The 23,530-nt window shown below is 36.6% G+C and overlaps 1 protein-coding gene across 5 annotated transcripts; it reads right to left on the reverse strand.

Annotated features, from left to right (window-relative positions):
• Nucleotides 1-520: 520 nt before the first annotated feature.
• On the reverse strand, nucleotides 521-23,234 carry LOC138179377 (tumor protein D54). Of its 5 annotated transcripts, none has more exons than XM_069112094.1 (6): nucleotides 23,004-23,234; nucleotides 9,082-9,212; nucleotides 8,234-8,382; nucleotides 6,066-6,125; nucleotides 4,654-4,816; nucleotides 521-3,587 (listed from the first exon to the last, which is right to left on the reverse strand). In XM_069112094.1, exons 1-6 carry the CDS (start codon nucleotides 23,020-23,022, stop codon nucleotides 3,459-3,461), a joined length of 651 nt encoding a protein of 216 aa, XP_068968195.1. In that variant the 5' UTR covers nucleotides 23,023-23,234; the 3' UTR covers nucleotides 521-3,458. The 5 variants fall into 5 exon arrangements, 4 of the variants coding, with proteins under 4 accessions (XP_068968195.1, XP_068968191.1, XP_068968194.1 ...); XM_069112090.1 differs by lacking the exon at nucleotides 23,004-23,234 and adding an exon at nucleotides 12,526-13,736; XM_069112093.1 differs by lacking the exon at nucleotides 23,004-23,234 and adding an exon at nucleotides 11,478-11,826.
• Between the last annotated feature and the right edge of the window lie 296 nt (nucleotides 23,235-23,530).

A 23,530-nucleotide genomic window follows, 5' to 3' on the forward strand; every position in this document is an offset into this window, starting at 1 on the left:
TAAAAGGAAATCGATTGAAATCAAGGACTTCTTTCTTGTTGAAGTCTGTTTCTGCATGAGCTGCAGTACGATACACAAGCTTAAACTCACGAACGTGGATAAACGTGTGCTAGGAAATTCCTAGCCGTATTGCTTTCCATCTTTTTTTACTTCTTCTTTTGATATAAAAGGTTTCGTAAAAGACGCAAATAAAAAGAAAGAATTACGTTACAGTTTAATATAAACCGGAACTCGTACTTTTAAAAGTACTTGAAAAGTAGCTCCAAAGAAATTTCACTTTACTCGGAATACCGTTTGCTGCTGCCGAGCGAATTTGATACGCACGTGCGCGTATTCAAGTTATATTTCATTTTTACATTTTCTGTCTAAAATATGCGACTTCTTATTTAGATATCATTAAAGACCATGATAAGTAAGAAATCCCAGTAATTCGTTTCTTGCGCTTCAGGTATCTGAAATTTACTAAGGAATGAATTTACAAAAACAAGGTTTATTTGAAAATAAATATATAAGACGATGGTTAAGATAGTCTATAAAGTGGTCCATTTATTATAAGCAGGAAACTGGAACACTCGAAAGTAGAGTAGTTTCCACAAATTGTTTCTTATATTAGGACGGTAATCTTAAAATATCATACAAAGTACATATATACTTAAACAATATGCAAGATTATTCCAATGACACACTGTATCATGTAACACAAAAAAAAAAATACTCTGAAACATTCTACATTCTGTATAAAGGGGGAAAAATCAATCATAAAATAAAGAACTATTTCTAATTTCTATTAATAATCACACAGTGCCAATGTATAATGAATTACGTAGAAAATGATTGTCAAATATATAATAATATTCCGTGGAATAATCTTAATCTAAATGAACAATCTTATCTAATTAACTAGAAATCGTAGAGACCCTACTGAAACTAGCAAAAGAAAGGGAAACTGCAGAAATTTTCATAAAAAATATATTATTAAATTGCCATTATAAGTACGAATAAGTTCCATATAATTAAGAAGCACACATAGATTTTTAATATGTAACAAACGTTTAGTCACGCCCCGTACTATGGGTGAAAAATCGCTCTTCACGTGTAGCATTTTTCAAAATAATTTATTCATTAATATGAACAAGTAGATCGTGTAGCAGGTTGTCGATGACGATACGAGCGCAGATCTTACGACACATTCGCAGGGATTAGATCCAGTTTCAATGACATATAGAGTTCGTTAAATAGGCAGAAAATGCTTTATGTATACGCATTTATAATATCTGTGTCCGACTCCTTAAATTAAGGAATTTCTTAAACAAGCAAACGCGCTCTGGTCATCGCGCGTCCGCGCCACATAATTTCATTCTAGAGCTTAGTAAAAAATATTCTTCGCTTTCCTAGACAATTTGCAATTAGATCGGTCTTACACGTGTTTCTTTAAAAGTCGTCCTTAAGGCTCAATGATCACGGAACACGGGAAGCCTCGCTGTACCATTGACTACCGTACCAAGCCATCCTTATAATCCTCATAAACTCTTCAAGGCAAAAACAATTCTTCTTAAATATAGTGTAACGCATAACTCACCTTCCCATTGATTGGTCGTATAAAACTCTTTTTCGTTGTATATCTTTAAATACCTGTTCCGAATTTTTAAAGACTTTTGAAGATTTATAATAGAAAAGTTAACATCCATTATAACGACGATTATTACGGAGCAACTAATAAAAATTATTGAATTTTATTTTCAAAATCGACGCTCCATTGTTCTAACGCTATTTTAACGAGATGCCAGGTACATTTTCAATTCAATGGGTGTGTCAATTATTAGAATAACAGATTTTAGGGCAGTAGAAACTCAAGATTTGAACATCAACAAGAATTGCATTATGTAAAGATTATAGTTTGGTGTAATGTTATGTCGCAAAAAGAAATCGGGTCGTATTCTTTTCTCTTTTTCTTTAATACTTGTACTTGTTTCTCCACTGTAAATTTTTTCAAAAGTCTGAAATAAGAATTTAAAAATATATGATGAAGAAAGTTATACAGCTCTTAAATGGGAAGGAAAGTGACTTATCGACCATTCTCTATATGTTCAAGCATAGTGCTGAAGAATTTGATTCATTGCGAACATGTATAACAGTATCGCGTTTATTAACTCTCACAACGATAAGATTTCGATTTTGAACAAAATAACATGGTCGTGATAGCCGTAACAGCTTCGTTATTTAAGATCGATATTAGTCTCGCTTAAATGCAACGAGTTATAAAATGTTTCATAACGTAATTATAAGGACATTTATCAACGTACAAAGATAGATACCTATTCAGAAATATTTTCGGGAATATTTGATATGAATCGAATAATTGTGAAACAATGGCGGCCACCTGTGTCCCGCGTAAAGTAATCTTGGAAATTCTACAAATGTTACTGCACGAATTCGAATTATTTTCAAATAGACTGCACGATACAGATCGATCATTTTGTATCACACGAAAATAGATAGTATTGTCGAAGCACGAGTCTTATCGAAGAAGATTGATAGTCAGAATTCGTATGTCATAGGAATACATCGAGGTATCGTTTCTGATGTTAAGATTATCGATATCCGGAAAAGGACGAGAACGCCACCAGAGTAAAATATCTATTCAAAGCGTGTGTGCCTACTTTCACGAATTCGTGGTGCAAAAACAGGTTGAACCGCTAAACGTTAAGGTACGTATCCAACGATATATTTATATTATACGTTATTAAAATCGCTGTAGTGCAAATAAGTTCGATAAAGTAAAGAAATCAATTGCCATCTTCTTGAGTAACATGTTCCCGATACAAAGAAACGCAAACTATTGATACAACGCTGATAAGCTTGTCACCGTAAAAAGATCAATTAACACAGAAATCCTGCACGTTCTTTAGACAACAAAAAAGAAAAAGGAGAAACAAAATAAAAGAAACGTCACACGTTAAAAATCAACAAGATTTCTCCACACATTTTTAAAAATCAATCCGTAAAAAGAAAAATAAACAAAAAGTAATCACTAAAGAAAAAAAGGATCACAAATTAGCTTTTCTGTTCTCAACAGGGCATATAGTGCAACTTATTAAATCACGAAGAAACATCAAGTTGCGAGTTCAATTCCAACAACGTCCAATGTCCTACACAGCTTTGTGCACGCAAGGAAACATCCAAAATACACAAATTGTTCGAATCGTTGCATCATACCGATCGATATCCGCGAAGCCAACTCATTTTCCACGACTGACTTGACTTTTTTTTTACTTTTTTATTTCGTTTTAATAGACGTTCGATTACGTAGACGACATCGCATAGCCCTGATTAATAGCAATACGCAGTGGAAAGTGATAGTTTGTAGCATAGGGCGAAACACCGGCATCGTGGATCGACGCGTCAGCATGTTACGCAGAGAAGAGGCAGAAATCGATGTAAACTCGAGATGCCCAACTCTAAGACAGAAGTTTATCTTCCGGAATGGTCGGGCTGGTAGCTGTTGGCGCCGAGCGTAACGATTCCGTGTCTCGAAGCATCTCATTGAAGCTTTGCATTGAGCTGGATCTTGAAGGCACGACTTTCGTCTGAAACATAACGTACGATATTAACTATCTTCGGCGCCGGTTTTCAAAAGCTACAAAACAGCTATCCCCAAATCTCTTTCAACCCTGTTCTATTAATCTGTTACATACGAAACAGCCGGATTTCTTTCTTTCACTAACCTCTGTCATCCGATCCGCATTCGTTCTTCGTTCTCGCATCTTCACCCGCTCTTTCATCAATACAAAATTCCACATATTCACACGCACACACGATACCGTTCATCCTTACACGCACTCGCGTACTATGTTTTCTTTCGTTCGTTTAACGCAAATCAGTGTTAACATTGTTCATAAAATACGTGAACGTGGTCCTATTAAATTAAACAATTGTCAACTAAGAATAGTCAGTCTAAAAATAAAACATTTCGAAGCCTAAGAGGATCACGATGCACAAGTTGGAAAGGACAAGTTGAATACACGTAAATTAAAACGAACACAAAGAATGAAATTTCACACAGCGAAATTATTCACGATTCGTCTATTAAGTCTAAAAGCGTAATCCTGGTATCCAAAGACGAAACGAATCGTAGCGTATGAGTCAACTTGTTCGCATTATTTCATTCTCTTTCGTAATATGCTCAAATTACGTATAAATCCAATATAGGACACGCGTTATTTTATTATTAAGATCTTTAAGAATTATTAACGCGTACGATCTTTTGCGTAGAATAAAAATCCAAGAGGTTCATGAGAATGTAACATTCACAGGAGACTCTAATAACGTATCTTAATTAACATCGGGTCTTAGCTATCTTCTTCCGATCATTGTGGACACGTTAAGGAAACTAAGAGGGTCACGGGCCACGGTTTAACAAGCCAGGCTTTACAAGTTTTGTGTTATCATTTTTTAAACGAAACTTGGTGGAGCTATGTGTCTCTGTCTACGGATAAAACGGCAAAAAAGATCTTGCCAAGATTAGGAAGCGCTCGAAATTCGCATAAAAATCAACAATCTAGAAATGGGCCGAAGAAACGCGACAGGTTTAAAGGAAGCTTTTCTAAACGGTTAAAAAAGAAAGGGAAAATTCTTTCAATCGTCGGTAACAACCTTCATGTTCTCGTAGGCAGACCCAACTCGTTCCTCTAGGGAACGGAAGCTGTCGGAGTTACGCATCTGGCCGAGCTTCATGGATAATCCACTTCCGAAGCCGCCAAGAATGCTGGTCGTCTTCTCAGCCGTGGTCTTGAACACAGACTCTGTCTTCTGGAATCTGTGGAAGGAGGAAAATGATAAATATTCATTTTACGCGGAACTTGTTCTGTCCAGGCAAGGTCGCGTTGTCCGTGGTCACAGATGCTTTTGCTCGGGACTTCGATAATGACTCAAGCTTCATGTATATGTCATGCATTTTACTTTCACACACACGGCAAGCTCCGTAATCTCGTAACCACACATTAACATCGCATTATTCACAAGCATTCCGTGCTCATCGTTAGATTGCCATCATTAGAAAAGCTTATGCTTCTCTGCTATCGTTACTTCTACGCAAGCGGCTAACAGAAGACGCTGTTTCGTGGCAACCCGAGGTCGATACACCGACTTTCTATCTTGGACACTAATTAGCTTAGCGGTGCGTGCCTTTCTATTTTTCTATCTGACTATTTCTCGAGTCTCTGTACATACTTCGTTTCGTCTACATTAGAGCAATTAGAACAATCTGAAGCAACAACTTGTGAATTTTGCGCGAGTGGCGTGACAACGTGCAAGGGAACATCGTGGCAAGGGGAAGTTATGTCTAATACGTATAAATCGCGTTAATATCGTGATCCAAAATTTCTCTCAGACACAACCCTCGAATGGTGCGGCGCGATCAGATCGCTCGCAAACGTAACGTATCTCCTTCCACGTTCAGCGCGTTGTACTTCTCGCTGATTGCTTTTGGTACTCTTGTAATGCAGAACGAATGGAGGATTACAGGAGCCAGAGGTTTTATTCCTCTTACGAAGGAACGATTTTGAAATTCGAGATATCGATCAATTTCATGTTAGTAATTTCTCTTTCATCGTTTAATTTTCCTATTGAAATATGTGGCAACAACTGTTTACCACTGTCTCGGACGTTTTAGAAATATCGATCGTCATTACATTATATCGTTGATTTGTTACGAAACTACGTTTATCAGCTGTTTCTAAAAAGCTCGCATCTTTGAGTTTAACAAGATCTTTTTAAGTTTAACAAGATAATTTTCTACGATATAATAATGTCGATGTAAACACGTTTTCCCTGTGTGTTTCTTAATTGTTAACGGAACTATTTCTCGATCAATTATCTATTTATTGCTCGTTTATCGACGATCTGACTCGCGCTACACCAGTTGAGGATTCTAAGGAAGAAAAAAGAAGAAAAGAAAAGAAAGGAAAGAAGAAAAGAAGCTTATTTTAGTTGAAGACGATTACGGTTAACAGTCGGTGGAAGAAATGTTGGATCTGAAAGGATAACACGATTGCTTGTGTACTTACAAACTGTTCTCGGTGACCGCCTTGCTGAACTGACCGAGTTTCTGGCCGACGTTCTGATAACTGAATGAGAACCCAACCAAAAGTCAAAGAAAAGTGTTCTACATGTCTGAAGAGCAGAAGTAGCAGAAAATAAACGAAAGAGGTACGGAGGGCTGGCAGCCGTCACCTTGCGCGCAATTAAAAAATCAACTTTCATCAGAAGCGTGCGGATATTCATGTAGTCCGGATAAAATCGAGAAAGTAGAATAAAATTTGTTCGTCTGACGTTTCGTTTTTGAGAAAATGAAATTCGGAAGATTCCAGACCAAGTTTTAACTAAACACGTTTGCAACTGCATTTTCTCAACAACGAAGTCTGCCATAGAAAAATTTCATTTTACGTTCCTGACTTATTTCTCCATGTTTACTTACTCCTATTAATTACTCGCTCGTGCCCAGTTGGTAATCAGTCGAGTTCGCGTTAATCGATTAAACAAACAGTGAAATTCGATTTTATCGGATACGGAAGCTCGTATGAGAAAATTTAATTCTGTCGACTGTACTACGATTACATACTGGCACTCCCTGTATTCTATTACAGTTCTATCATACCCAACTATGAAACTTCATCACGATAATATAAGAATCCAGAATCGAACCCGCCCCGTTTCTTCCAATCCCTTTGAAACCCGTCAGATACAATGACAATTCTGTCTATCCGCACACATCTAACTGTAAGTCGTTGATACACGTGTAACTGTACAAAAACTTGCGTATTATGCATGCGTTTCGTCTATCGCGGTATCTGTACAGGTGATTTAAAAACCTGTCGAACGAAATAATAAAATGGGATCTCTTAACAACGGACATCTACTTAAATTGCGCGACAATTGGGAATGCTTTACGAAGAGATAAACGAATCGTTCATTTGCCAAATTCGATCAACATCGCGAAACAAAAATTAACAGAGAAAATTGACGAAGTTATAAAGATAGTTTGGCGGTGAAATTTCAAAAATTTCGTAGGGTAAAGTTGATCGTTTTGGCCCGTGAACGGCACGAATAGACGCATCGATTCCGATAAGGACGAAGTTACAGCAACCTCGACGTCTTTCTAGTAGCGACAAGCTTTCATAGCTCTAGCTCGAACCGCACAAATTGTTCGCGTGTGGCATTCGTAACTGTGCTTGAAGTCTCAGGCATCAGCAGCATGCGGTAAAACGAAATTAACCTGTTAACAGAACAGCTATAGCATAATTAAACCGTAACTGCTACGTAAATTGGAAATTATACATTGGCTCTCTTCGATAGAATTTTCAGTTACCCTAACAAAAAGTTGAATCCTTTGTACTCCAGCGGCGCTGTCACAGCAGCGTTCATTGATATAGTATTAAAAAGTTTCGCTTTGTTTAACGATAAAAAAAAAAAAGAACGGGAAAGAGAAGTAGGTCGCTGTGTAAATACGTTCAAAGATATTCATAATATTTTTCTTACGAGAACGAAGCTTTCGATTTTAAAAAGAAAGTTTCACTTTGTTCGATCTTCACAGGTAAAAGCATAGAAGAAGAAGAATAGAAGGTTACTATGTAAAAAAAGAATACATAGACATTTATAATATTTTTCTTTCGAAACAGCAGCTTTTCGTTTCAAAGAACTTCGTTGAAAAAGTACGCTGAATTAATCGTATCGTAAAAGTTGTCAGACTACAAAGGAAAAATGATAAGCGTAAAGAAAGCGAAGAAGACTATTATATAAATCAATTCACACACGTTTATAGTGTTTCCTTCTTTTCTTCTGAAAATGAAGCTTTTGATTTCAAAGAGTTACGAGGCATATTGATTCAATATCCACGGAAGCACAACCGTAATGTAACTCGTACGAAGGAAACAGAGAATCTTCTAGCTAAATAATTTATCCGTCGCGAATATTCTTTCATTCAATCGTCGAGATATAAATGACTAGCTCTGTTCGATTAACAGGTCGAAACAAGTATCTCATTTAGCGAAATTAAATAACATAATCGAGTATCAATTAAATACGTAACGATGAAATGGTTGAATAGATCATGCTGCTGACAAGCCTGCGCGTGACAGCGCTGGCAAAAACCCAGCCAGAGACTCCGTTCGTGCAAAATGAGGGTGAAAGATAAAGAAAGAAGTACGTGCTTCTGCAGGACTGAATAAAAACGTACACTTGACTCTCCTTAACGTTTTTCAAGCCCTGATTCATGTCGTCGGTAATCTCTTTCCAAACGCTGATGCCCAGCTTCCTCTTCAGCTCTTGAGAGACTCTGATCTTGTTCGCCAACACGTGCCTCAGGGTTTGAATCTCCTCTTCCACCTACGACACGCGGCTTCTTCAGCTTCTTCGCGAAATAGTTAATCGTTCATGCTCGAGTTTCTCTTTTGCGCTGAGACTTTTCGGTAATTAAGCGTAAAAAAATCCGAGAAAAACACGAGATCACTATGTCGAATGTATATATTATTTGCAGTTTATAAAGGGAATCGCGTTATATGAATATTAATCCGCCCTAATCGATAGAACTGACATTTTTATTCGTAAAATTATCGTATTTAATAATTAAAAAACGTTTGCGTTTATTGAGAATTATTTTTCCAATGAGCAAGAGAATTAAAGATTCAACGCAAATGTTCTCTAATGAAATATACTAAATAGTAGTAGCCATAGTTATGTGGAGGATGTCTAAAGGTTGAATAAAAATATAGCTACAATTTTTTATAAATTTGCATAACCATCGTGGTTCGATAGCACGATCGTTTTATTTGAAATACAAATGCGTATATTTACGTTATAATTAATAATTTTCCAAAATCCATCTTCTATCTTTGAAAAGGTATTTGAAAAAATACAACTAGTTGATAGAAGAATAAGGACCTTGAGTATGTATAGGATAAAACTGTGTTCGCGGAATTAATTGAAATAGATCTTGTATCTTAAGTAAATAGATCTTGGTCATATTTCACGATTCTAGCTATTTCAGTGCTTTAGACGGAATGAAAAAACGTGGCGAGTACGTACCTTGGCCAGTTCCGCGCTCCATTCCTCCTTTTGGCGATTCTGTTCTTCCAGAGAGAGTCCTTGCAGCTCGTTCACTACGTTATCTGACGTTGGCGAGATGTAATCGGCCGAGTGAAGAGTCGCGTCTTCTCCTGAAACCCCCAAAAAGCATTAGAGAAAACGGTTACGTTGCACGAACGTTAAAAAGGATACATAAAATATGCAAAATACGCTTAGGTAAAGGCGTGGAACAATAAACACCAAAACCATTATTTAACAATTATTTAAACAATTATTTAAATAATTCTGACCGAAGTCAGGTCTGACCTCAGGTCTGTACGGTAGAATATAAACTTTGGACGAGTGGATTCAGTCGATAGAAATTTGGTAAATTAAGTAGTTCCGAAATTTCGTTCGTCTAAATAAAATTGTACATGCTATGTACGCAACTGGACAAGTCAAAAAGACAAGTCGTATCAGTATCGTTCGTATTCGATTTAATTCATTGCTCGATTTTATTACGAATAATCGGTCCAAATCGAGGAATCGGTCAACGTGATCAGACTCACGGATATCATAAAAATAGGACGTAAAAAGTTACGCAAGTGTACGACCGCCGTAATCGAAGGCGAATGGATCATTGCCATTTTATTGATCGTGTTACGATTAGTCATAGCCTCTCGAATCGCAGATGCTGGTCTCTTCTTACATAGAGAGTTAGTTACGTTTTTGCTATGTTAGCTGTTGCAGTAGTCTGTTTACGTTAGTTATGAGTTTTCACAAAATCATCGTGTGAGATTTCTACGTTTTCTAATATTGATATTTTTAGAATCTAACTTTTCCTGACACAACTGTACCTAATCTTGTGTATCTATCGATAATTCTTTGACAGAATAAAGATAAAGCGAAAGAAAAGCGTCTAAAAAGGCTCGTACTATATTTAAACAGGAAGTTAATATAAAATGATAGCAAGAGCTATACATATATATATATGCACGAATTTCCGGTTTACGTAAACGATTGCACCAAATTAAAAATGTTCAATTAACGAAAAGGAAATCCGGAAATTCCGCGCAATAACATCGCGAAACTCTGCATTTTCACGTGCGAAACAATTTACGCTGGGTGAAAGTAATAAAGCGGCCGTGAAAATCCGTGAAATCGGCGGATAAAGCAGTTTTTCTACGTTTCCACTGATAGCACGACGATTCACGACGATAGTAATTTTACCGTCTCTAATCTCCGATTTATATGATTTTTCAACGATTGTAAAATAACGCGAACCTGAGATAATTATAAGTTGACACGTGCTCTTTCTTGTTGCAAAAGGTCATAGTCTTCTTTACAAGACAGATAACTAAATAAAAACACGTATAAGGTGAAGTTGCTATTTGCAGCAACAACGAAAAAACAAGACCTCACAGTCATTAATAATGCTTTGTAATATGAAGAAAGATTCGCAGTCAGTTATAAAATTTATTTTAAAAAGTTCCTGATTTTTATTCTACATTTCCGCCTGTGTCTTCGATGGTAGTAGCGATCGTGAAACTACGTACGTAAAAGTGTTAATCTCTGTGATAATTAGTCACCGTGAAAGACAAACTTCGCGTAAAGCGTGCAAAATTTGTGGCAACAATTTTCACGATTCCTTGAAAACCAATAAAAGTCTCTCTGCTGGTACAAAAGAAGCGGTTTCAAAGATATTTCGATGTCTGAATTTTAGGCTGCGAAGATAAGAAACGGATTAGATAAGCGGCTCGTCTTGTTATATATAAACACACGATTTTTCTACGAGACACGGAGCCCGACGTTAAGGGATTAATATTCTAGAGGCAGCGCTTATTTATGCGATGAGACGCGCGAAGTGTAACAAAGATAGCAAGTAGCTTCGAAAATGTCGATAATATCGGAAAGCATTATTTTCAGAAGAATCGAATATTTAGGAATGCATCACAGATTTCAGGACATATTTTTCGATTAAAGGTTCAGAAATATATCATGAGCCGAATCGATGAATTTCTTACATAAAATTACAAATTTCATCGTACAAATTTCACGTCAACTCTATTTAAAAATAGTTCTTCGTGCTATTAATGTTTTCCTAACCATACATAGAAATAAGAAATAGATTCATCGACTATCGAAATAATATCTTCGAAAGCTAAAAATACAATCAACCTACGAGCACGCGTTGCGTTTCATCGCAAATTTTCATTGATACAGCATTCACAACATACAAATATAAATTTACCGCCGAAAAGATACAAGCTCGACATCGCTTCGTTTTTCCAATGTTTTTTTTTTTTACGACGGAACAAGTGCACGAAGGAAATTTATCGCGACAGTAATATCCTTTGCCTCTAAATAAAATACAAAAGTAGTTTCTTGTCATTACCAAAATGGTGGCGTAACGTTACCCTGGTGTACCGTTGCCCATCGGTATTCCGTGGAAGCAATACCACGAAACGTTGATATAGTTCTCACTTTCATATCTTGCAACATCGTTCTACTTTTTATGGCCGTTTATATATGCATCTACCGGTTCCAATCCACAATTCGCGCAAGAGCGATAAATATCCCCGTGAAACAACAGCTTGGAGACGGCCCCGAAAAAATATTTTACTTCGAACTTCAATCGGACGTCTAAAACACGCATAAGCTATAAATCTGCAACGAATACGTGTATTTAAAGCAATACTTTAATCCAGCTGGAAATTTTCAACGCAAGCGCATCGCGTGACCGCCATCTATCTACACACGATCTAAACGAGCTCGATCTCGACCGTAAATAACGCAATTATGTACAACACTCGTAAATTTATAGGGCGCCGGATCTCATAATCGAAACACACATATCCAACGAGGCGATGTGATCGACGTATCGATCGATCTGACGGAAGCCTGTTGTCGTTAAAAGCAACGATAAATAATAACGAACTGTGAGTTTTACCGAATACGAGAAACAAAACGTTCGAGAGAAGAACCGGTACAAGATACGATATTATGTACTTCGCTTCGGAATAATTTGTAGAGGTTTATGTGTAGAGGGCGGTTGGTCGGTAATATAATGCTCGCAAAGGCGCTCGTACTAACCGATTCGCTAAGACAGTGTATAAGTCGTAAAATAGGATCGCTAATGACTCGTTAATTAGATTGCTGATAATTCGTTGGTAACTGGTTGATAACTGATCGACAACTGGCTGTAACTCCTTTCCTTGCGATCGCGTCCGTTTATTTATACTGGTCGGGGGAGAACCGGAAATTTCGAATTCGTCTACGTTTGACGGTTGTATGTAGCGGCGACATTATTTTGCCCGGAGTTTATTTGTTCTTACGTTACTTGTAACCTAACGGTCTTGATACTCCCAGGCAAAACAACAATATGATTTGAATTGTTCTCTAAATCATGTGCCGCTACAAATTTATACGTCGGACTGTACCATTCTCGCGAATTATATGCTGCACCTTTTACCAACTCGAGGAACTTCTTGTAATTTTGGCTGTTGCTGATCTTGGCCAGATACGGCTTCGAGAAGTCCTGGAATATCACTCGAACTGATTTCCTCTTTTTCTTTCCGTGACCAGTGGCGCCGTCCTCGCCGTCAGGCGTCAAAAACTGCGTCTCCACCGATAGATTCGCATCGTCAACCACGATCTCGTCTATATCACCGTTCGAGTCCCGCCAGCAATGGACAACAATTTCGTCCGCATCGTCGCTCAGCTCGTCTATGTCGTCGAAGCTGGGAGTTGCAGTTAAATTCGAATAATAAACGTCTTCCTCGTACTCCAGCGACTCGAACTCGTGTTCGTTTTCACTCGAGCAATCCTGTTCACCGTGGTCCGTACACACTCTCGATTTCGTACTTTGTTTCGAAGAACCTCGGCGATCTTCGACTTTAGCCTGGTCCTGTTTAACGTCCGGCATATCGGTTTTCATGTCAGCGGAGTTACTCGTTTTTTTTTCTTCTCGAGGTATCGAAGCGAACGTTTAATTATCATTCGATTCGTTCACTTGCTTATCTGTTTATTTATTCAATCTCGATCGAATACGTTAGTTGACAGCAAGGTTCGTAGAATAAATGGACGAATGAAACGCGAAACAGCCACTTTTGATCAGTTCGTTCGACCGAGATTTAACGTTGCAAATAGAAAACTCCCACGACATTGCGAAATTGTCAAACGTTTTTATGTCTAATTATCCTGTGCATCGGAGATCGGTTGATAAAATGCTTGTCATGTCGAATGAAACGTCCTCTTACTGGATATCGCGTCTTTGTTCCTTCGCTACCGGTAAAACGACTTCCTTCTAAAAACTGTTTACCGTAACCGCGCCAGTCCCGCTAATAAAACCATTTGCACAACTTATCCGTAGATCACACCACAGCGATCATCCCCGTAACGATCTGCGAATTAAACTAAAGCTTTTCGTCGGAAGTGCTGGTCGTCTCACTTTCGTGAACAGCACGGTGACCAATCACGCGTCTCGCGCGTAAACAATTTCGGTTGAAGTTAGGTGTCGCACACATCGAAAATTGCCGCGAGAAAACTTCACCTCTTAAATCCAGGGTTTTCCATTCGAGTAACGATCAACGACGATTCGCTAAAACTTTTTTGCCAACGATCCGAACGACCACGTGCGTCGATCGCCGCGTGCAGACGACGATCACAGCTGGCGCGATCACGCTTCGTTTTCCCGACGCGAACAGATCGCGAGTTTCGAATTTGACCAACCACGGCGCTAGTATCACCCGGCCACGTATCCACGAAGGAAAGAAATCGCGGCCAGTTATTTACTTGTTCCTCTTTCGAGAAGGTGAAAGAGGAAGGGACCTAGGGTCCCCACCATTTCCTACTTGTTAGTCCCTCCGTCTTTCCTTGCAACTGATGTTGTCTCGCGTGGCGAAATAAAATCTTTCTCGTTCATCAATTTCCATTTCTACTTCCAATTGGTAACGATATTCGTCCTAAACTTGGCATTTAAATATTTAACGAACGTTCATGATACATAATCCTCTTTCAAGCTCGCCATATGCGACGCGGAATATGCTCAGAGGCAACGATTAAACAGCAATAACGCTCGCTTTTATGTTCATTGACTTGTTTCTAGGTATTTCGCGCACCAGGAGAAGATGACTTGCTACGAATTCGATAAATCGATTGAATTATTTTCCTTTCGCCAACTTCACGTCGTCCAACATCGCGTAAGTAAATACGAATTCGACTGGCATCGAAAGGTAAAAGGACGGTGTCCGTTAGTCTTTAAGATAAAATAATTTTTGTACTTTTAGCGCGTGATAGTGCGCATACACGCTTCTTAAGGATCTTGATCGAGGATAAAAAAGATGGATTGGGGATAAAGGAAAAAAATACGCGCCTGTTCCTACCAAGGATCTCGTTGGATGAGGATGACGGAACGGAATCTTCAACGGTTCGATGACCCTGCTCGGATATTGAATTTCCTCTTGCGGTATATAAAAATACGGATGAAAAGTGGCGTTAAAAGGAACTACTGGTTTGAGAGAGCTTTTTCGGTTATATAAAATTTTTATAGTACTGATAGCATCGATAGCGAGTGAAAGTCAATTACGCTTATGTAACAATTTTTTCTTTTTTACTATAAAAAAATGTTCTCATAGGTATTAATTTTAGATCCTGTAGGAAACGTTCGTGTTAGATTAAAATGTAAAATTTCAAAGTAGAGTTATTTTCGTTTAGAGCTTACTCGTTATAGAGTGCAGTACTGAGTAGGTTGCGCACGGTAAAAATGTGCGATGTAACAGAAGAGACAGAATCAGTTCTAAAGTAGCGTTAATTTACTGCTGAAAAATAACACAATAATCTACATCGTAGACAGGAAGTATTTCACCAGAATTCTTACAATGAATTTTCCAATTCATTTTCAATTAAATTCCATTTTAAAATTAGATGCCATCGCTAGTGAAGAATTGCGCGCATCAAATTGCAACACGACGTTCGATCCACCGACAATTTGTTAAAAATTCATATACTTAAAGAGCCATCAACCTTCCCATAAAATAACAAACAGAATAAAAAGAAATTATTAATTCTCAATAAACATGCAATATATTGAATTATATAGATATAATAGCGTTTAAAGGTCTTTAACACGCGAGCTATAAAAACAGGGTAAAGAACAAATAGGAAGCGTGACAAATAGGGATATAACACGTATTTTCAATACCGAGAACTCAGAACGAAGTTTGATAGGACGGGATCTACGTGGAACCGGTTCATCCGCTTCTTTCGTTTCGATGTAGTTCTAAACGTGACCCTCTCTCGGTAACAGGAACCTCAAGGTTAACGGCTGGTTGTCGTAATAATGCACGGATGAAGTGACCGATCGTTTGGAAATATTAAAAATTCCATTGCCGTTCTACGATCGTGTAATTATTATTTCGCTACAGATATCGAACAGCGATAGGTGTCGAACGAATCCTGCTTTCCATTCCTGCAAACGTGATTTATCGAAGTGGGTCGCAGAGTAGATTCGATATAGTGACCCAAGTCCTGCTTTTGTATAATTGAGTTTAGTATAGAATAGTGGATGCAATAAACCTTAACGATCAAAGACAGCTTACGCCTGTCTTTCGATATTTTAATATCATGGCAAACAATTTTCTAGAAAAATGGCTAGATCAATATGTACATGTTTATGAGCGTGTTTTTCTTCTGATGTTAAACAAATATTTATTTTATATTCGGAAAGGAATAGCTTTCTCGTAATACAAAATATATATTCCCTGTATATTCGTAAAAGATGTTAGTTTCTTAATGTGGAGTATAATACTGCGTGTATATTTATACATTAAAAGAAGAATTGAATCCCTTTCTAACATCGTATGAATATGTGTTCGATATTTTGCGCTAGCAGGGTAGCTGCAAAGTTAAACTTATTTTTATCTTAATAACGAGGAGCGTCTCCCGTTCTCCAGCGGAAAGTTTCCTTATTTCACTATCGAAACGCAGAAGGTAAAACGAATACTTGGGATTTTTCGCGAAGCAACGAATCAGTTCGAGGACCTTACGTGCCTTCAAGTCGACCGAAACACGCGATCTCGGAATTACGGTGGGCAGGCCCGACGTTAGTTCAAGTAAAGATCGATAAAACTGCCGTGCTAAGTATTCGCGATACTAACAGCTTGCCGTCGAAGTCAAAGTGGCAAGTGAACTTTCTCAACGGTCTGAAGTTACGCTTTATAAGTTCGCTTTGGCCGCTATCGATGCTGCGACCATCTTTTAATAAATTGCTCGCCGAGCGAATTTCGCTCAACCAGGCTTCGGACAATTCAGCTTACGTGAAAGCGGAATGAAAAAGAAAGACAAAAAGATAAAAGATGAAAGTGGAATTCAAGGTGTAATTTGCGCCGATGAGTACGCTTTCTAAGCGAGCAGATCGTTTGACGTATTAGCTATTGAATCGAAAACGCGGGAATTCGGGCGGCTCGAGAATTGTGGTCTTATTAAGAGAAATGGGACTTTTTTTAGAAACGTGAAATTAATTCTACCTCGTTAGAAAATCGAGAATATTCTCGCATCTAGCGAATCGACTGCGATGAAAATTTTGCCATTTATCAAACGTTGTAAAAAGTACTGAAATACTTTGGATATTTTTCTACAATATATTATTCTATAATATCTATATTATTATGTGCGTTATATTATGTGCTGTGTATTTCTGTTACGTTAAATTGCTCACAAATGCATGAAAATCCGCTGCTTAGTGATGAAAGTATCAATGCTGGTTGCAGAAATTCTCTTCGATAACATTTGATGTGAAAAAATTAGTTCAATTATTATTCCTACATATTTAAATGTCAGGTAAAGTTTTGTAAGCTTCTCCTATGAAATGTAATGTATGTGTACGTTTTTTAGATGAATAATATGCTGTAATTTATGCATTATACGCGCCAGATGGCAGGTTGCATGGACAAGCAATAACAGCAATATTATATTAGCACGACAGAGGAACGGCTATTGAATGTGCAAGGGAAAAGCGGACAAAAAGTGAGATATTAAACGGGACGAGTGCTGTACACTTAAACTCGTTGTCGGCAGAACGTTTTGCCTTTAATTAATTTGCAGTGTGATTGAAGACGGCATCGTGGCTTTGATTTTCTCTCGTTTTCATATTCGAGGAGCAGATTTTTCTACGCAATTCATAAATCATTAATATTCTGAGAGAAAATAAAGTAAAGTACGTTGATGAACTTTTTTCGATAAGCGTTTAATATCGCGTTAAATACAGGAAATAAACTCAAGACCTTATTGATGATCATAATATGAGTGAAGTATGTATATCGCGTAAGTATGTATTCTATGCTGGATCAGAGTTTATTCTAGAACATTGAATCTCTTAAGAATGAGAATACTTTCAATGTTTGGTTATTACCATTGAAAGTCCTTGATAAGTTTGATAAACGAAAATATTTTGTTAACACTATGTTGTACTATATATAGAAGCAGTTAATCGAGTGGCTGTCTCTAACTAAGAAATATAAAAAGATATATTTTATATATTCTCGAAAACCACGTTGCTACTTCAGCTATTTGGAATTTTTGTTTTACGGTCTACGGATCGCAGACATATTTGCGCATCCACGTGAAACCGAATCTGAATTCTACTCTTTGACTTAGAAACGCGAAGTCGAGAGAATATCACTAGTTCACTTCGTATGGGAACTGAAAATCGACGACAATATTTCTATTCGCTACCATTGCATATCGAATTGACATCAAAGTAAATGTTAATAAAAAATTAGATATTCGCGTGAATTTTAATACGCAAAATTAAATTAATTTTAATCTTGCGATAACAACATTTAATCGATCTTATTCTGCCATTTTTCTTACAATGAATTCATGGTGGAGGATACAAAAACCGATAATCAACTGCTAAACAAGCGTATGCAAGCGTAAAGATGAAATCGTTTAAAGTACACGTTACAATGGAGCACGTAATTGAGAAACCTTCAAACTATAGTTACCTTCTAAATTTGCCACTGAAATTCTAACCGGCAATTATTTCTAACAAAGGTTTCTGTAACGTCCATGACTAAAACAATTACACTGGAATGTAGATTACGAATCTGTGAACGTTGACTTTCACTTCTACTTTTTATGCAGCTGCACAGGAATGAAAAATGAAAAAAAAAAAGACAATATTTTCTTTATAAGACTAAACGTTAGATTCGGCTAAAATCAAATTCTTATTTCTCTGTTATGTTAGAGAAACTCTATGTTAACTTCTCTTATTTGTATTAACACGTTAAGAGTCTTTTATCCCACTAAAAATTTCTTTTAGATTCAAACTAAAACAATGAGATTGAGATACGAGAAATCGTAGAACCGTAGAAAAATTAATAACAAAGACGAGGTATAAAAATCTTAAATCTTGTTATTAAAATAATAATTATTATTTTACGCATTGTAAAATCAAATGCAAGAGAGTCTTCGATATTTTCCAGTGAGTTTCCCTTTCTATATGTGTAAGAATAAAAATATATATATTTCTCTATATATATCTTAAGTAACATGTTTTGATTTAGCAAAAATGTAACATTGTAAAAGTACAAGTACAATGCAATTTTACCAAATTATTAAATGCCAATTGTGGCAAAAAATAACTACATCGCAATAAACAAAAAATAATCTAACAGTATAGATAATGTTTCGTAGTGTTCTATGAGGTGAAAGAGTAATGGTTGATAAAAGCACTGAGCATAACAAGTTCACTTAAGATCAATCAGATTATGCAATAGATCAATGTTTGTACATAACCAATTATCTTCCTTGCGATTTCAAGAACAAGTATGCATACAGTAGAAAATTTATGTTGTTTCACGAAGCGTATATGAGAAGCGATAGAAGAGAAATAAAAGTTATTTATATAAAAAAAATGGAGTCATAAATAGGATGTAGGAATACAATCTCGTTTCTTTATGAATTTAAAGATAAAAATTGAAATATAATAATAATTCAGATATATTTCAAATTTTTTCATTGAATCGTTTATTTTGCGTTAAATAATTAATTACGAAGCTAATACAATAAAGTAATAAAATATGTAAGTACAGATATTGAATTTCTATTTGAGATAGTTGTAATTTTCAGAATTGAACAAGCGTTTATACAGCGAGAAGAATAATGAAATAATTTCTTACACTTCTTGTCAAATATCTGTCTGTATTTTTAAAAACAACGAAACAATGAAACATTCTCTTTCTCCTACATCGTTTCGCTTTAGTAACAGAATTAAAAAAAAAAACAAACAAAATTAGACTCTGTGTTAATAAAATGTGCTACCAAGTCAATATATTTTCACAAGTTCGTCTTTTAAAACTGTTCTATTGCTTCTGACATGTCGTATATTTTTCGGGCCAAAGTATACAATGACGTATCGGAGACTTGGTTCGAAGTAAAATAATCAACAATTTGTTTATTTTGCAGAAGGAATTGTGAGGTTGACGTACATAGAAAATCGATCGTGTGTATTTTGAAATTTCTAACAATAGAAGGAACATCAAGCCTACGAAAATACGAAGTTACTAGTACAACTGCTGCATGAAAATAACCACAGAGAATTTGCTTTCGCGCATTGTGTGAAACAGTGAAAGCAATAATATGGAGGAAGAGCCGTCGTCGAAACGTCGATACACCAAAAATCGTGTATTGTTCGACAAGAATCGCGTTCAAATGGAATTTCAGCGAGAAACAAAATCGATCTGACCTTCTCGACAGAAGGGTGAAACAGGAATAACTGTACAAAGCATTTTTTTTGCGTGGCGGTATTACATTGCAACCAGAACGACCGCGCGACGCGATTTCCGCGAACACGACACTACGGCGGCCTCAGCTTTTGCAACTTTCTCCTTGCGATTCTGTTCGCTGGAGAATCAACGAATAAGGGCACTGGTTTATACAGAATATTACAAAAAAAAAAAAGGATCTAGGACTAAGTTTATAGTATTCGCGGAAAACCGTAAAAAATGTACGCTTTTCTCTCGAATTAACATATGCAAAACATTAATTCTTTTTGTAAAAAAAATACAAAGCCCTTAATATCTTAATCCGAGGATTAATTCTTTTGGGGAGAAATACAAAAATTCGTTTCCACGTTTCTACGAAATTTTCGATACAACTTCCTCTTGTTTTAATACCAATTATCACATTCCTAATAATATGAATAATACACTACGAATTAATATTATCAGCGGAGTTTCAATCTCATTACCGAGATACAAAAATCATATTTCGCTAATTCTTGACGTGAAAGCTAGTCGATTCTAAGTACCAAAATAATGTTTAAATTTAAAAAAAAAATGTTTAACTACGACGAATATTCATGTGAATAGAACCGTCCTTTATCCTTTATATCCTTTATCCTTTGGATCACTACGAGCCAACTGACGATATTGACAATAAGAAGTTCGTGAGTAACCAGCGGAAAGGTTCACCGTTACTCTTCCGATTGGTTCGCGGAAAAAAAGGCGAGCGTTTCGCGTAAATCAGTCGTCGCGATACTTCCGCTCATAGTCGGTTTACACGCGGTAAACGGGAAATATTTGCACTGAAAATAACGGTGCCGTTTATGACAAACAGAGTAAGGGAAAGTATGCACGAAACTTGGCCGTTAAACCATGAAAGATAAAACACTACGTGTGGGCCTTTTTAATGTTTGGCGTAGGCCGCGAAAATAAGCTCGGTCGGAATCTAGAATCTCGAAAGCAGCGAGGAATAATTCTGCTCGATGGGTTCTTCGTCTTTTAGATCGTGCATTGCACAGCTCATAGATCTTTGATGGGATTAAGAATGAATGGTCAAGAACGTGGAACGAAATGGATTCGCGGTAGGTACGAAATGAGTTCCTCGTATTGCAAGTAGTTTCTGGTATCCTTGATATGTTCGGTGTTTCAATTAATGATATATTTTTTGATGTAGTATTATTTTTGTGAAAGATTAAATTGGTAATATTCGTGAAATATATAATATCCGAATTAATTATTTAAAAGAATAAAATTTCTATCGTGGGTATAGTGGTTATAGAAAAAGAAAGTCATTGGATATGTTTTACAATGAAGTGTTTCTTCTTATCAGGTAATATACTTTTAATGAAAAATATGTTTTTTGATATTTTTGCAATATTTATGGCATTCCTAGTATTTTCAGCATTTTTTATAACCTCTACGAATATAATTCTACTGCGTTTAGTATTTTATGGTCTTTGGCGTCCCTAATACAATTCGCTGATATTACGTAATGTTTCTATTAATAGGGTTGACTAAAATAGCACACCTATTTTTATTTTATGAATCGCAAAAATATTGTTCCGGTAATTTGAAAAATTTTGCAACTTTTATACCATCAATACTACAATTTAAGAGATTTTTGGTATCAAGTATCCTAAAAATATGAGATACGATAGGACAAAGATAACGTGTATGATATACTTTGTATTTTATCAAAATATTTCACAAGAAAACAAGTACTCCAATTTTACGTGGAAATCTAACCTAAGCCTAAACTACAAAACATATACTACAATTTTTCAAATTCGTTCAAATAATTTAAAATACCCTTTAAATTAAGTAAAGTAAGAAAAGAAACCTATCTATTTATACTGAAACCTAGTTACTATTTTCAGAGTTACAAAAATACGAAAATGATTTTTAACTCGACCTAATTAATTGAATCAACCTTAACCAATTCCATAATCGCTAGAATAATAAAGAAATAAGAGTCGTATAAGACGTATAATTTTCATATTTTTCCAACAAAGATTGATTAAATACGAACAGTAATGATACGTGTAACCATTAAAAACAGTGTATGTGTGTAGCACGTCAGGGCGATAATAATTTTCGCGATAAGAAGTTAACAGCGACGACGATATTACTACATGAGTGCTACACGATATAGTTAGCGACATTTACCTATCATCGCTAAAATATCATTATCTTTCTAGCCACTTACGGCTACGTAATTATTACGAACAAAATACAACATCCTAACCGCATACTCATGTTTCATTCACGAACCGAAACGTGCACCATCTGTTAACAATGTTGATAACAAAACTAAATAATTAAGAAGATAAAAATGTTCGATATTCCAAGAACAATAAAGCATTTAATGTATTTCAATTTTTCATTGTTTCCAACGCGTATTAAGTAACAGCGCATTTACATAAAAAACGGAAAAATGACGAATAGTGTACGTACAAGTAAATGCTGCCTTCTCATCTCGTTAAAGACCACCTTAAACAAAGGCTGGACAAATTCTAATCACGTTAGCGTAATTAACGAGCGCCGCGAGACGAGAGTAACACAAACCGGTATATGTATATATAACGTGTCATGTATTTGTCCGCGTAATTGGAGAGGTTAGGGCAACAATTGTTCGAACGGTGTATGTTCTGACTTCCTTAAACACGTCATTAACTCTCAACGATAAAATCGTAAATGTCGTATAAATAAAAATAATGTTACATGAAATATAATATTCAATATGTTAAACATAACATTCACGGTGTTGCATAAAATATAATATTCACTGTAAAATTCTCGAAGTACTTTCGACAGTTATGTGATGCAGAATGGCGAGTGATATTTTTCTCGATATCGGACGATTATCGCGTTAGATCGATCGCGCGTCATTCAGTGAGACAAGTGAGTGAGACAAGATTTTAAAGGCTACGCGAAATGTGAGCGATTCGAAAAAAAAGTCAGCATAGGTTAGAACGCGTTAGCCAGAAATATCGTGCAATTTATATTCTACATACATGAAATTATATTTCTTGTAAAACTGCTCTTTGAAAGAGAAGAATGTTTGAAGCGGGCGGCGTGTCACGCCGAAAATATGGAATGCGTTCTTGCAGAGGAAAATAAGAAACGTAAGTCGGGAAAAAGTGGCGTCAGTGATCTCACCTGTTGGTACGTTGCTCATTTTGTCGAATCGATGCGCTTACGTGGATGTTCCCTCTCGCTCGCACACGGATCCACCACTCGCGGTTAATCAACGAAACAATAATACGGACACGTTTTTCCGCGAGAACTTTCGAAATGTGGACACTGTGACGTGTTCACTGCTACCGAACCGAGATCGATTCTTTCCGAATCGCTTCTGAGGAACGGCACCGCGGCCATATTGAAAACAGTCGGCGAGTGGCGGCGTCAAACGACCAAGCAGGAACTAACATGCGCGCAAAACCGCGTTTGAATTTGTGGCGGCATTTTGTGATTTCTGCGATATCGAGCATATTAAATTTTGTACCATTTAGTAGTACTTTCGTATGGCTACAAAAATTTCATCGTTCTATGAAAATAAAATGCAACAACTGATAAAAAAAACTCTTCATTGAAAAATAAGGATATATGCCTCTAGTTTCTGTAGCTACTGTACGTTGATATTGAGATATTGAAAATGTGAAGAAAGTGTGCGTATAACTGGCACT

The sequence above is a fragment of the Bombus flavifrons genome, chromosome 4, assembly GCF_040668555.2.
Source record: "Bombus flavifrons isolate JBK064 chromosome 4, iyBomFlav1_principal, whole genome shotgun sequence".
Classification (NCBI taxonomy): domain Eukaryota; kingdom Metazoa; phylum Arthropoda; class Insecta; order Hymenoptera; family Apidae; genus Bombus; species Bombus flavifrons.